The 12,242-nt window shown below is 48.7% G+C and overlaps 1 protein-coding gene across 2 annotated transcripts in view; it reads left to right on the forward strand.

Annotated features, from left to right (window-relative positions):
- Positions 1-12,242, forward strand: part of RIMBP2 (RIMS binding protein 2) — a 312,406-nt gene that overhangs the window by 231,717 nt on the left and 68,447 nt on the right. For both annotated transcript variants that reach the window (XM_088828097.1, XM_088828096.1), the window contains exon 5: positions 6,388-6,438. In XM_088828097.1, coding sequence (XP_088684223.1) covers positions 6,388-6,438 — 51 coding nt within the window. The remainder of the gene's footprint in view (positions 1-6,387; positions 6,439-12,242) is intronic.

Here is a 12,242-nt window from a genome sequence, read left to right on the forward strand (position 1 = left end):
AAAGTGCACTAGAGCCAAGTCCATTATTCGGCTGCCAGTGTCTCTCTTGAGCATCATCCAACTTCCTTTGCTTTTGCTTTTTTTCCCCCCTGAATTCATCCTTGCCTCTATTTTGGACACACTGATGCTTCATCGGGAGGTGGGGTGCGGGGGTGCGGAGCAGAGGAAGAAAATCTAATAAAGGATAAATGTACAGACCTTGTAATTTCTTAGAGCTCTGGCTTTTAAAATAAAAAAGTATTAGAAGAGAAAGGTTGAGACTTGAGTGGAAGGAGATTGGTGAGCTCTTCCTGGAGTTCACGTCCACGTTCGATTTCCAGCACGGACAGCCCTCGTGCTCTGCGTGCTGTCTGGATCACCCAGCCCTTCACTCGCTCATCAGCATGTGTCTGCTGGCTGCCCCCTATGTGTCAGCTGCTCAGCCGTTGTTCTGGAAACCAGGAATGCCGTGTGGAGTCGGACAAGACCTCTGGCTTACAGAGTGAGAATAAGGGAGCAAGTCATGAAGAACTGAAGAAGTTCAGATCAGGGAAATGCCATAAAGGAAACAGGGAATGAAGATTGACCAGGACAGTGACTTTACATGGGGTGAAGTTGACATGAGTGGCAGACACCTGTTACAGAAATGCTCATATCCTACGGAAGGCCAAATTCTAGCCCTTGTCCCTCTATCATAATAAAAGTCACCAGAGCACCCTGAGTTCCACTTTGATTATCATGAGACAGCAACATGAGATAGTTCCTAGAAGCTGTCTACAGTCACATTGACTACAAGTCCCGTTATTTATTTTTATTGGAGTATAGTTGATTTGTGGCTTCCCAGGTGGCGTTGTGGCAAAGAACCTGCTTGCCAACGCAGGAGACTTAAGAGATGCAAGTTTGACCCCTGGATCAGGAAGATCCCCTAGAGAAGACCATGGCAACCCACTCTAGTACTCATGTCTGGAAAATCCCCTGGACAGAGGAGCCTGGTGGGCTACAGTCCATGAGGTCACAGAGAGACACAACTGAAGTGACTTAGTACATACACACATAATTGATTTATAATGTGTTAATTTCTGTTGTGCAGCAAAGTGATTCAGTTATACACCTATATATATATATATTCTTTTTATAATATCCCTTTCCGTTTTGGTTTATCCCAGGAGATTGTTATAGTTCCCTGTGCTCTGCAGTAGGACCTCGTTGTTTATCCATTCTATATACATAGTAGTTTGCATCTGCTCACCCCAAACCCCCAATCCGCCCTCCCCTAATCCTCCTCTCCCCTGGCAACCACCTTCTGTTCTGTACGTCCTTGAGTCTGTTTCTGCTTCATGGGCGGGTTCGTTTGTGCCATATTCTAGATTTCACATGAAAGTGATATCATATGGTGTTTGTCTTTCTCTGTCTGACTTATTTCACTTAGTATGATCATCTCTAAGTTGCATCCGTGTGGCTGCATATCCCGTTACAGCGTCTCTTGAGCCCACTCCTGTGGGACCCAGCTTCTTCTCCCCAACACCATGGCTTTGGTTCAGTCACCCGTGTGCGGACATCCTGCTCAGTGGTTAGTGTCCTGACCTCCTCCTCTTTGACCCAAAGGCATATTTTGACTCTATTTTTTTTTCTGTTTACTGAGTATTTTATTTATTTATTTAATTGGAGGCTAATTACAATATTGTATTGGTTTTTGCCATACATTGACATGAATAAGCCATGGGTGTACATATGTTCCCCATCCTGAACCCCCCTCCCACCTCCCTCCCCATCTCATCCCTCTGGTTCATCCCATTGCACCAGCCCCGAGCATCCTGTATCATGCATCAAACCTGAACTGGCGATTCGTTTCACATATGATAATATACATGTTTCAAAGCCATTCTCCCAAATCATCCCACCCTTGCCCTCTCCCACAGAGTCCAAAAGACTGTTCTGTACTTCTGTGTCTCAGAGAATGTGCCCAGAGGCACATTTTGAGAGGGTCTGTCTCCTAGTCTCCCCTAGACTTCCAGGATCCTACCCTCTTCCAGTTTTCTCCTTCCTCACAGAAGCCCTCTAAGCATCCTCAAGACAGTCCACGTCTCTTTTTCTAAGTTATTTATTTATTTATTTGGTTGTGCTGGGTCTTCCTGGTTGCACAAGGGCTTTCACTGGTTGCAGTGAGCGGAGGCTACTCTGGTGGTGGTGCTTGGACTTCTCATTGTGGTGGCTTCTCTTGTTGTGGAGCATGAGCTCTAGGGTGCTTGGGCTTCAGAAGTTGTGGCTCCCAGGCTCTAGAGCACAGGCTCAATAAGTGGTGCTCAGGCTTACTTGCTCTGCGGCAGTGTGGGATCTTCCTGGATCAGGGATGGAATTCGTGTCTCCTGCATTGGCAGGCAGATTCTTTACCACGGAGCCACCCGAGGATCCCCCACATCTCTTCTTGACCTCCACTGCTCCCTCCATGACCTTGTCTGGCTCCGTGGGTATGAATGCCATCTGTGTGCCGACTCCAACATGAGGATCTCCAAGTTGGATTCCACTGAACCCCAATTCTTTTGTCCAGCTGGATGTCCAGCTTGGATGATCTCGAACATCCTGTCCCAAGCTGAAGTCTATTCCTCAGCGAGGCGTGCTCCACACATCCTGCCAGGCTCTGCAAAGGGCAGTGTTTCCTTTTTGGTACAGCCTTTCCTTTTCCCCTGGAGGGACTTGCTTCTTTCTGTGTGTTTGCTCAGTCTTCTCTATGCTCATCACTCTCTTATTCCCAAACTTTCTGCCAGAGCATTAAGGACCACCGGACTCCTCGGAGGATGTTTTCATTCCATTATCCTGCCTGGAGCCCGGCCTCATCTTCCAGCCCAGGCTGGTTGCCCCAGAGGCCAGATGCTAAACTGTGTCTAGAAACACCCTTCACCATCATCTTAGGAATTCCCTTGACACCACCGTGTACCTTGTGTGATTTGCTTCTTCCCAGATCCTGAAATATTCTTTTTCTTGATGTACAGCATGTGTGTAAGGAAGCCAGGGATATATCTTCTCATGAAATGTAAGTGGATTTTCTGATACTGTGTAGTCCTTGGAGATCGCTTTGTGGTTTCGGCTTCAGCTCTGGACTAGGCCACCCTGAGGAAGGTCCTGGCTTTCAGGGACCCAGCTGATGTCAGGGACTCAGAACCTTCTCCAGGGAACCTCTCCCTCCTCCCTGGAAGTTCAGCTCTTCCCTCTGCTCAATATGGTGATTGGGAGAAGCGAGGAAATAGTGGGCAAGTGAAAACACCTGTTGAAGAATGGATGAATGATCAAGCTGCCCAAGGCTATTCTAGTGGGAGTCAAGGTGAGATAAGACTGTTGGCCAAACCTTATTTCTGGTAGCTGGTGGAGATGTAAGCTTAAAAAAAAAAATAGAAGTCCAAGAAGATATAGTCCTGTCTACCAGGACTTTTCCACAGAACACCTGCTTTCTGGAGATCACTGAACCAGGAGCTGGGCTGAGAATCCTCACTTTCATTCATTTGGCAAAAGTCCTTGAGCTTTGCATGTCGGCTGTGTGACGGCTAAGAACACAGCAGTGAGCCAGGCTGTGAATATAGGCTGTGGACAATGGCAATGATATTAAAAGCTACACCATGAACATTTGCTCTAAGTGTAGCATACTCTGGGCCCAGTACCAGGCAGACATCTATCATCCTATTTAAACCCCTGCCCATCTCTGACTCCTCCTGCCCTATCGCCCTTCCTGCAGCCACACTGGCCTCCTCTCTGTGACCCAAACATCCCCCTCTCTGCTCTTCCCTGAGAATGCCTGGCCCCCAAATAATGACAGAGCTGGCTTATTCTTGTCATGGGAGTCTCTGCCCGCTGCCCTGCCTGGATGGACTTCACCCTGCTCTGGCGTTCCCTGCCACTCAGCCCCTGTAGCGATGCCACTTGCTCATTGATGTGCCTCTTTGCCTGTTGTCTGCATCCCAAGTGGGGTGTCTGCACTCCCAGACACTGCCTGACACAGAGCAGGTACTCAACAAGGGATGCTCGGGAACTTTGAATGAATGAATGAACAAACAGAGATGCTCGGGAACTTTGAATGAATGAATATGGATGAATGCAGGGAAGACCGAGTAAGACTCCATCAGTTGGTCCTGTAACGTTACCAGGATAACTGATGGTAAGTTCCAGGCCATCCTTGGTAAGTGTCTATTGAATGTGTGAGTGGTGACAGCAATCAGCTCTCACTGTAGCCTGTGGGATGCAGGTCCCCTCACAGATGCAGGACCTGAGGTTAGACAGCGTGGTCCAGGTCCCCTGGAGGCCTGACTCCAGAACCCTAGTATCTCTCTAGGGAACCGATGAGCAGAGTCCAGTCGCTCTAACTGCTTCCTTTTTCCTGTGTGGGTTACATCCTCATCTTATAACAAGTAGCAGTTATAATCTCAGTGCATGAGCAAAATTGTCCACATTTAAAATTCATCTGCAAATGCTACTGTTGTTTTAAATTCCTCCTGTGCAGGAGATGAAGGAGCCCAGGCTTAAGGCCATTATTGACATGCTCACTGCTGATAGAAACCAAACTTACCCCGCAGCTCATAAACCTGCTTTGCCTCCATGTCAAATGCTTCCCTTGCATGTTTTGGATTTCGTTGTTGTGTGTGGATAACAGGGATATCTCCAGCTGACCTTCTGAGTTCATTCAGTGTCTTGATTTCTCATACGATGCATGCCTGGGATATTGATCGACCCTCACGGCTTCCTCAGCTCTGTGGAACCTGGGGACCTGATTTGAGGATCTGTACATGCCATAGTTTAGTTCCATGAATCGCACTGTCTTTTCCGTGAGTTGATATTAACAGCACCTGTAAATGACCCCCACCCACTCTCATCTCATCCCACCCAGCATCCATACTCCCAACCCCATCACCAAGGTGCCTGGGAGCTTATTACTCTGAGTGTTACATGCATGGTCTGTCCCAGCCAAACGTCCAAAGCTTTGGCAGCAGGAAATCTATGTCCCTTTTGAACAGCTACCCCTCCCCTGAAATAGATGTGTTTGCGGCCATGTTAACTCACCCCCTGGACATTTCATCCCTGGATGACAGGCCCGTTCTTCTGACAGTAGGACTATGAGTCTCCCTAGGAGTCAGAGTCCCTCTCAAGTCTAATGTGTTCTGTAGGAAACCATGAAGGTCTCAGCTTCCCTGTGTGTTGGCAGTGGCCCCCAAAATGAGCCTCGCTGAAGCTGTCGCCTAGATTCTGCAAGAATTCAGCGCTGCCAATTTTAACTGTTAATTTTAGCCATCTATTCTGATTGCCCAAATGGCCCAGCTTGCAAGTAGCCTACGAAAACGAACTCCTGATTTGTGCTTGAAGCCAGAAATGAAGTTGTTGCTGCCAGCTTGGCTGTGTTTTAACAGCCTGCGATGAAGTTTTTGGTTGTTTTTCATTCTGCCAGTTGAAAACTATCTTTGACTCAAGTGGCTCAGTGGTGGTGTTATTTATATAATCCCTGTATGTTCTCTAGCTATTTTGTTTCCCCCGCCCCAACCCCATTTCATGATTTATTGTCGCTCTTGTTTTTGCTTTGAAAGGAACAATTTTGAGCCTTTGAAGACTGAGCTGGATTCAAGAATGGTCGAGTTAATTTGCTGGGTTCTATTCACTTCCCCAGCTCTTAAAAGCCTCATTGGAAATATGTGAGAATGAAATGCATATGAATGAACACTATGGAAGTATCAGGCTACTTCTCGCTTTTAGTCTGTGCTGGGGAAGCCAAGCCTTTCCCTCTTTCCGACTAATGGGGGTTTTCAAGTGAGAAGTAGAAGCTGTTAAGACAGCTCTCACTGGCTTATTTATGATATCCAACTTTTCTCTTTATTATTCTCCAGCCACCTGGAGAAAATATTCCTCCAGAACTGAGAATCCTAAATGTAAATCTCAGTTTAACAGATGGATTCTTTCTTGTGTGTCATGTGATTAGTCGTGTCTGACTTTCGCGACGCCATGGACGGTAGCCCGCCAGGCTCCTCTGTCCATGGGATTCTCCAGGCAGGAATACTGGAGTGGGTTGCCATGCCCTCCTCCAGGGGATCTTCCCTACCCGGGGATCGAACCCACTTTTCTTGTATCTCCTGCATTGGCAGGTGGGCTCTTTAACACTAGTGCCACCCTCATGCAGCAGCCCAGTCTCACCAGCCTCTCCATCCTCTGCCAGATGAGGGGGTGCTTTTCAGTTTTCACAAAGAGCGTCAAACCCAACCCAAATCCATGCCATCTTGCCCAAAGGAAGGAAAAAAAAGGAGAACTGATTTAGACCCTGAGAATGTTGGGGCTTGTTAAAAGAATAAATACCAGTGACCCACACTCCCTGATAACTTAGACATTAATCTTTTTCCCCCTGTAAACGTTCACTCTTCTTTTTTCATCATCCAAAAGGCTCAGGTTGAAGCTAAGAAAGAACATGAAGGTGCAGTGCAGCTGCTAGAGGTAAGTGAGCCAGCCTTGCTGGCTTTCTTCCCGGCGGTGGGTGAGCTCAGGGCATGCTGTGTTAATGCTTTGTAGAAGTAGTAACTGACTTTTACTGAGTGCTCACTGGGTACCCATTACTCCTGCTATTTACACAGCCTCCCATGTTGTCCTTGCAAGCAGCCTATCAGATCGGTATCATTTTGAGTCCCATTTTTACATGTGAGGAAGTGGGGCCCAGAGAGGTTAAGCAATTTTCCTGTGACCACACAGCCAGCATCAGAACTGTGGTCTCAGAAGTTGTCTGCTCTCCTCTGATTGGATGGGAAACAGGGAGGGTGAGCCTGCTTCCTTGCAGGAGAAAGGGAAGTGAATCATTCCTACGGGTGTCAGGTGAAGGAGGATATTTTAAGGGATAGCGCTAAGCCTGAGGAAGAACCTGGCATCTGGGGAGGCGTTTGCAGATTTACAGAAAGGACAGCGAAGGGAATCGCAGCAGTGAACATGGTCAAGGAGCGGCCACAGGCACTGTCCTCGTGAGCACAGCGGGAGTCACCCTCCCCAGCCACCCAGAGGCCTTTCTCACCGGCTCTGCTGGTGGGGGTTTGGCAGGAGGTGGGTGACGTGTCAGAATCACTCTTCTGCCCCCAGTTGGTGGCCTCCCATATCCTCGGGAGTGGAGGAAACTCCTGGGGCCCCCGGGGGGCCTTTGCAGTCTGCATGCCTCATGCATAATAAATGGACATAAGGAATCTCCCTGTTGAAGACAGAGGTCCCCCAATTACTGACCCCTCACTCAAGACACAACAGCAGGAGGGGTGGCTGCACAGCGTGGGGTGGCCCCACAAGCGCTCCTCCCCTAGCTCTGTTCATCCAGAAAGGCCAGGAGGGCCTCTCCCCTGGGCCTGCGTCTCTGCATATGGCAAGCTCCTGTCCTCTTTAAGGTGACCTTGTCTCTTGTCCCCCTGGGCAGCTGCGCGACCACTTAAAACAGAATATGTGCATCTCATACATTGCCTTTTAAAATCTATTCCTCCCCCAGGAAATGGTTTCATCATTATCATCATATATATTAAAATTGATTTTTTTGAAAGCATCCATTAGCTAATGAATATCTGGAGGGCTGGGAGTGATAAATAGCAGGTGGGAAAATATATAACCCAGGAGAGTGGCAACAGACCTCCCAATGGCCATACATCTCCCTGAAACAGCATTTCATTCCCCTCACAGAATTGTCCACCGCAGTTTGATTTGCATAGTCTTCTGGATGGAAGTCCAGTTTCTTTCCTTCCCCTCACCCCAAGCCCATCGATTTGATGGTCTGTGTTGTTTTCATCCGCCTTCTGAGCTGCTGCTCTGTGACAGCCCCGCCGAGGTCACGTCACCCGGCGCTGGTGCAGGGTGCAGGCCCCGACACGTGGGGGCAGGTGTAACGTGCTTTGGTTGGGAAACCGGAGACAGCCACACAGATGGGCTGAGAACCTGGGTTTTCTTTTATTCACAATGTCTTCCTGTCATTGTATTTTGCTTCGCTCTTTACCCAGAACACGCTGGACAGCATGCAGGTATTTTAGCGAGTGATGTCCGCCCCTCCCATGTGCTTGGTGAAGTTTTTTTCCCATGAGTGGACCGGCCGTGCGCCCCTGGGCCAGCTCCATCTCCCTCTTCTTCTGAACACGGGCAGCTTCTGATGCAGTCGTGGGTGCCCGGGTCTCCCTGGGGTGGGGGGAACCGAGGAGCTGCTCGTGGGAGTTCTGCCCCAGGGAGACGCTTTAATCCAGGCACTGGGGCCCAGGGTTCTTTCTGTCCACTGTGAGTGATGAGCGAGCCCAGCAAAGCCGGCTTCCATTCTCAGGCTGGAAGGATGTTCTGTGAATTCAGATGACCACGGGGAGGAGAACGGTCACGATGATTCTGCCCTTGGGCCAGCTGTGTGCTTGCACGGCCGAGAGCCCAGAATTCCGTGGGTCATCAGTATTCACGCCTTGCACCTGAGTGGTCCCCTTGCTATCCTCTGTCATAGGCGGGCAGTGGCTTCTCCAGCAGTGGAGGGGCCCTTCCTTGTTCTTCTCTTAGGCAGCCACCTGGGGAAGAAAGGAGATGAACTGTCTCTCCAAACAGGGTTTTGAGCCTTTTCCAAAACTCTGAGTTTGGCCGTGAATTTGTAGAACTGATGATGACTTTCCTCACTGGTGGGTTGTTCTCAACGTGGGCTTCCCAGACCCAGTGTGTGCTTTCCGGACCCTCCGTATCGGCATTACCCGGAAGCTCGTTAGAACACAGATCCTCAGCTTCTGCCTGCGACCTACTAGAGCAGAAATTCGGGGTGGGGCACAGATGTCTGTCTTTTAACCAACCTCCGTGGGCAGTTTAAGAAGTGTGGTTTAGAGAGTCTGCTAGGCTGGTTAGAGGAAGGATAAGTAGCTGAAGGTGTAGGGCACCTGGGAATCTTGGCCAATCCTGGCTCAGTGCCTTAGTAACTGGAAGTGTTGACCAAGAACAACCTGAGTGAGTCCCCACCCACTGGGTCCTTAGGAGCATCCTGAGCAGGCAGTGTAGTTTTCGTTTGGAAGTTCATACATGAACTTTAGTGAGATCAACTCACTTTAGTGAGATCCTCTACTGAGCAGAAAGGCACAGCTAGGGATAACAGAGTGATAGCGAAGGGCTGCCCTGGAAGTCGTGTTAGGTTAAAACCCCTCGAAACACTCACACGCACACATCTGGTTCTGTGGACGTCTCAGTCCTGTTTTCTGATGAGTGAGCAGCCAGGATGTTTGCGGGTGAGAGGAGGTGTCTTTATTCCTGGTCAGGACTCCCGAGGACTGATCCGGGCTGGCTTGGCGCACTGAGCAAAGACAAGGATCAAAAGTCAACTGAAAACACCTTTTCAGAATTGGGACGGAGAGCTCTGCTTGCAAACCTAACAGCCTAAGAGCAGATGCTCGTTGCGCAGCTTCCTTGACACTTTATAAAGTTAGTTCAGGACAAAGAAGCAAAAGAAAATAGCCGTAACAACAACAACAGTGCCAACAGCAGTGTTTATTGAATCCTTCTCAGCTGGGCATTGTTCAGAATGCATCTGTGGGTTACCTAGGAGATGACAGACATATCGTCCCTCTCATATCCATGACAACCAGGGGAACTGAGGCACGGTCAGGAGAAATGACTTCCCAAAGCCTCGGGGGCAGACAGCCAGGGGCAGAGTCTGGATACCAACCCCAGGAGTTTGGCGCCAGAATCCAAAATCTCCACCACTGTGTGGCAGCATCCTCTGACCTCAGAATCCTGACCTCCCTGCAAGGCAGGGTCAGCTCTCCTGCCACCAAAAGGTGGATCGGCTCTCACAGCAGCCAGACTCAGAAACACTGGGCAAGCAGCTCACCTTGACCTCTGGGCATCAGCAGAGACAGGAGTGCATATCGTGTGGTCACGAGTGACAAGTGTGATAGAATTTAATCCTTTTAATACCACCCAGGGAGGTTGACAGCATCCTCCTCATTTCACTAAGGAGACAACCAAGGCACAGAGATCCTGAGCCACCTGCCAAGGATACACAGCTCCTAAGAGAAGAGCAAGGGCCCTGAGGGTCCACAGGTAACACCATATCAAGTCGCTGAGAAAGTCGAGTACAAACAAGAAATGGTCCATGACACCTGTGTGTCAGTACTGAGAGCTTTGTGTGTGAGCCTTGTGTGCTTTGTAGCTAATCATTCAGGGCTCCCAGGGCTTGTTGGCCACTTCCTGGACCAAGGTGTCCACCAGCAGGTGATGCCAGAAAGAACCTGAACAGGTTCCATTCATCCCTGAGTCCCATCCAAGAGAAGATAGGGCCCTGAATTTCAAGGTGGGGGTCAGCATCTGGGCTTCCCAGTGACTTTTATGGGTCCTGGGCTTCTTTTGCTTTCTTGGGACCCTTCCTCCCTTAAGATATTAAAAATTATATTTTACATCTGCTTGGATACAAAGATGAATGTAATCCAGCTTGGATTCATTATTATTATATTCATTTTTTCCCCTGATTTTCAAGGAAATTAAAATGAAAACTTTGCCACGGGTTCCTAAACAAGGCCTCAGGTACCATGCTGCTACCTGTCTTGTGTTAAGGTGCTCAGTGATCGTCTGGCAAGGGAGTGTCCTTGTGGTTAAATAAGTCTGTTTCGTCCCATCACACAGATGAACTTAGTCTCTGATCTCTTGGTCTCTTTGTGTAAGTCAGCTTAGGTGCAGGTGTGTTTTAGTAACAAACACCAAAATCTTGCACTCAGCACAAGGGTTCATTTCTTGCCACTGCAGATATGGGAATCCTCCATGAAGCTCCCCTCCATGTGGTAACTCAGGGATCCAGGATCCCCTGTATCTTGAGACTGTGGCAGCCAGAGTATATGGCTTCCTGATCACCATGGTGGCAGGGAGAGCTCTTCTATGTCTCAGCTATAGAGGCAGCAGGTGTCACCTCTGTTTCTGGGTCACCAGCCAGAGCTAGCAACCTGCAGGAGAGGCTAGGAAAAGCAGTCACCCTGAGTGGGGGCCCTGTGGCATGGCTCCACCACATCTGAATTCTGGAGTCCTTACAAGGCAGTGCAATTTTGCTACTAAAGTGTGACAATATTAGCCACGTTGAGAATCTGAGAAGTGCTCAGATAAAGAAGCTTAATGCTTTGCATTTAAATCTCTTAAGAATTCTCTTTCCCCCAGTAATTCTGGTGGGCATGGGTTCTCTGCCTCCTGGGAATAACCTTGGCAACCCTGTCCCTGTGAGTCTTAGCTGGAGGATAAGGTTGTTAGGAACAAAGAAACCGGGATGCTCAGGTATTTGGGGGCTCACCTTCTGACACCAGCTTCATCTTCCTAATGCTCCCCATCCCACTGCAGTTAGTACCTTGAGGGCAAAAGCCACAGTCAACAGGCAACCCTGGGTTCTGAGGTGCCACCCGTGAAATGCATTTATCTGCACACAGGGCACCTCTGTGCCGAATGCATGTCTGTACAGAAGCAAAAGACTCCATTGATCCATACCCACCAGTGCAGAATCCACTACCTTTTAGTTGGATCTGATAAAGGCATTCATCATGTGAACTAAAACAAATGTTTAAGACACTTGCGTTTTAATAATGCTGAATCAATACACATTATAGGATGCAAAACATTAAAGAGTCATCTTCACCAGTGTCTCCCTTTGGTTATTATTACTTTGTTACATTTTAGTATCAAGATGACATCATCCTGTAAAGATTCTGGAGTTCAGAGCAGTCACTTGTCCTGGAATCCAGAGCCAGTTTAGATGAATTGATGGGGTTTGTCTGTGTATATGTAGCTACATGCAAGAGCTGGTGCAGGTGTAGATATGAAACTGACAGTGGAGGGTGTTTCTTAACTGGACGTCACCATGAAAGAGGGCTTCCCAGGTGGCGCTAGTGGTAAAGAACTCGTCTGCCAACGCAGAAGATAGAAGAGACATGGGTTGAATCCCTGGGTCAGGAAAACCCCCTGGAGGAGGGCATGGCTACCCGCTCCAGTATTCTTGCCTGGAGAATTCCTGTGGACAGAGGCACCTGGTGGGCTACAGTCCAGACGGTCTCAAAGGATCAGATACAATTGAAGAGATTTAGCAGCACACTATGATGCCATCTGAGAAGCAAGGGTGATTGAGTCACTAGTTAATTGACTTATGGTAGTGTCCTTTGCCCACAGAGGACAAAAGATCTCAGCTTCTGCTTATGGAACCCCTACCATGCCTGCAAGAGTCTGGACTTAATAATTTGTGGTTATCCTGGAAGGCAAGTTTCTCCCCCATTTTACAGATGAAGAGACTGAGGCCCAAT

Source organism: Moschus berezovskii, chromosome 19 (genome assembly GCF_049115385.1).
Source record: "Moschus berezovskii isolate FMDL1 chromosome 19, NW_MosBer_1.0, whole genome shotgun sequence".
Lineage (NCBI taxonomy): Eukaryota > Metazoa > Chordata > Mammalia > Artiodactyla > Moschidae > Moschus > Moschus berezovskii.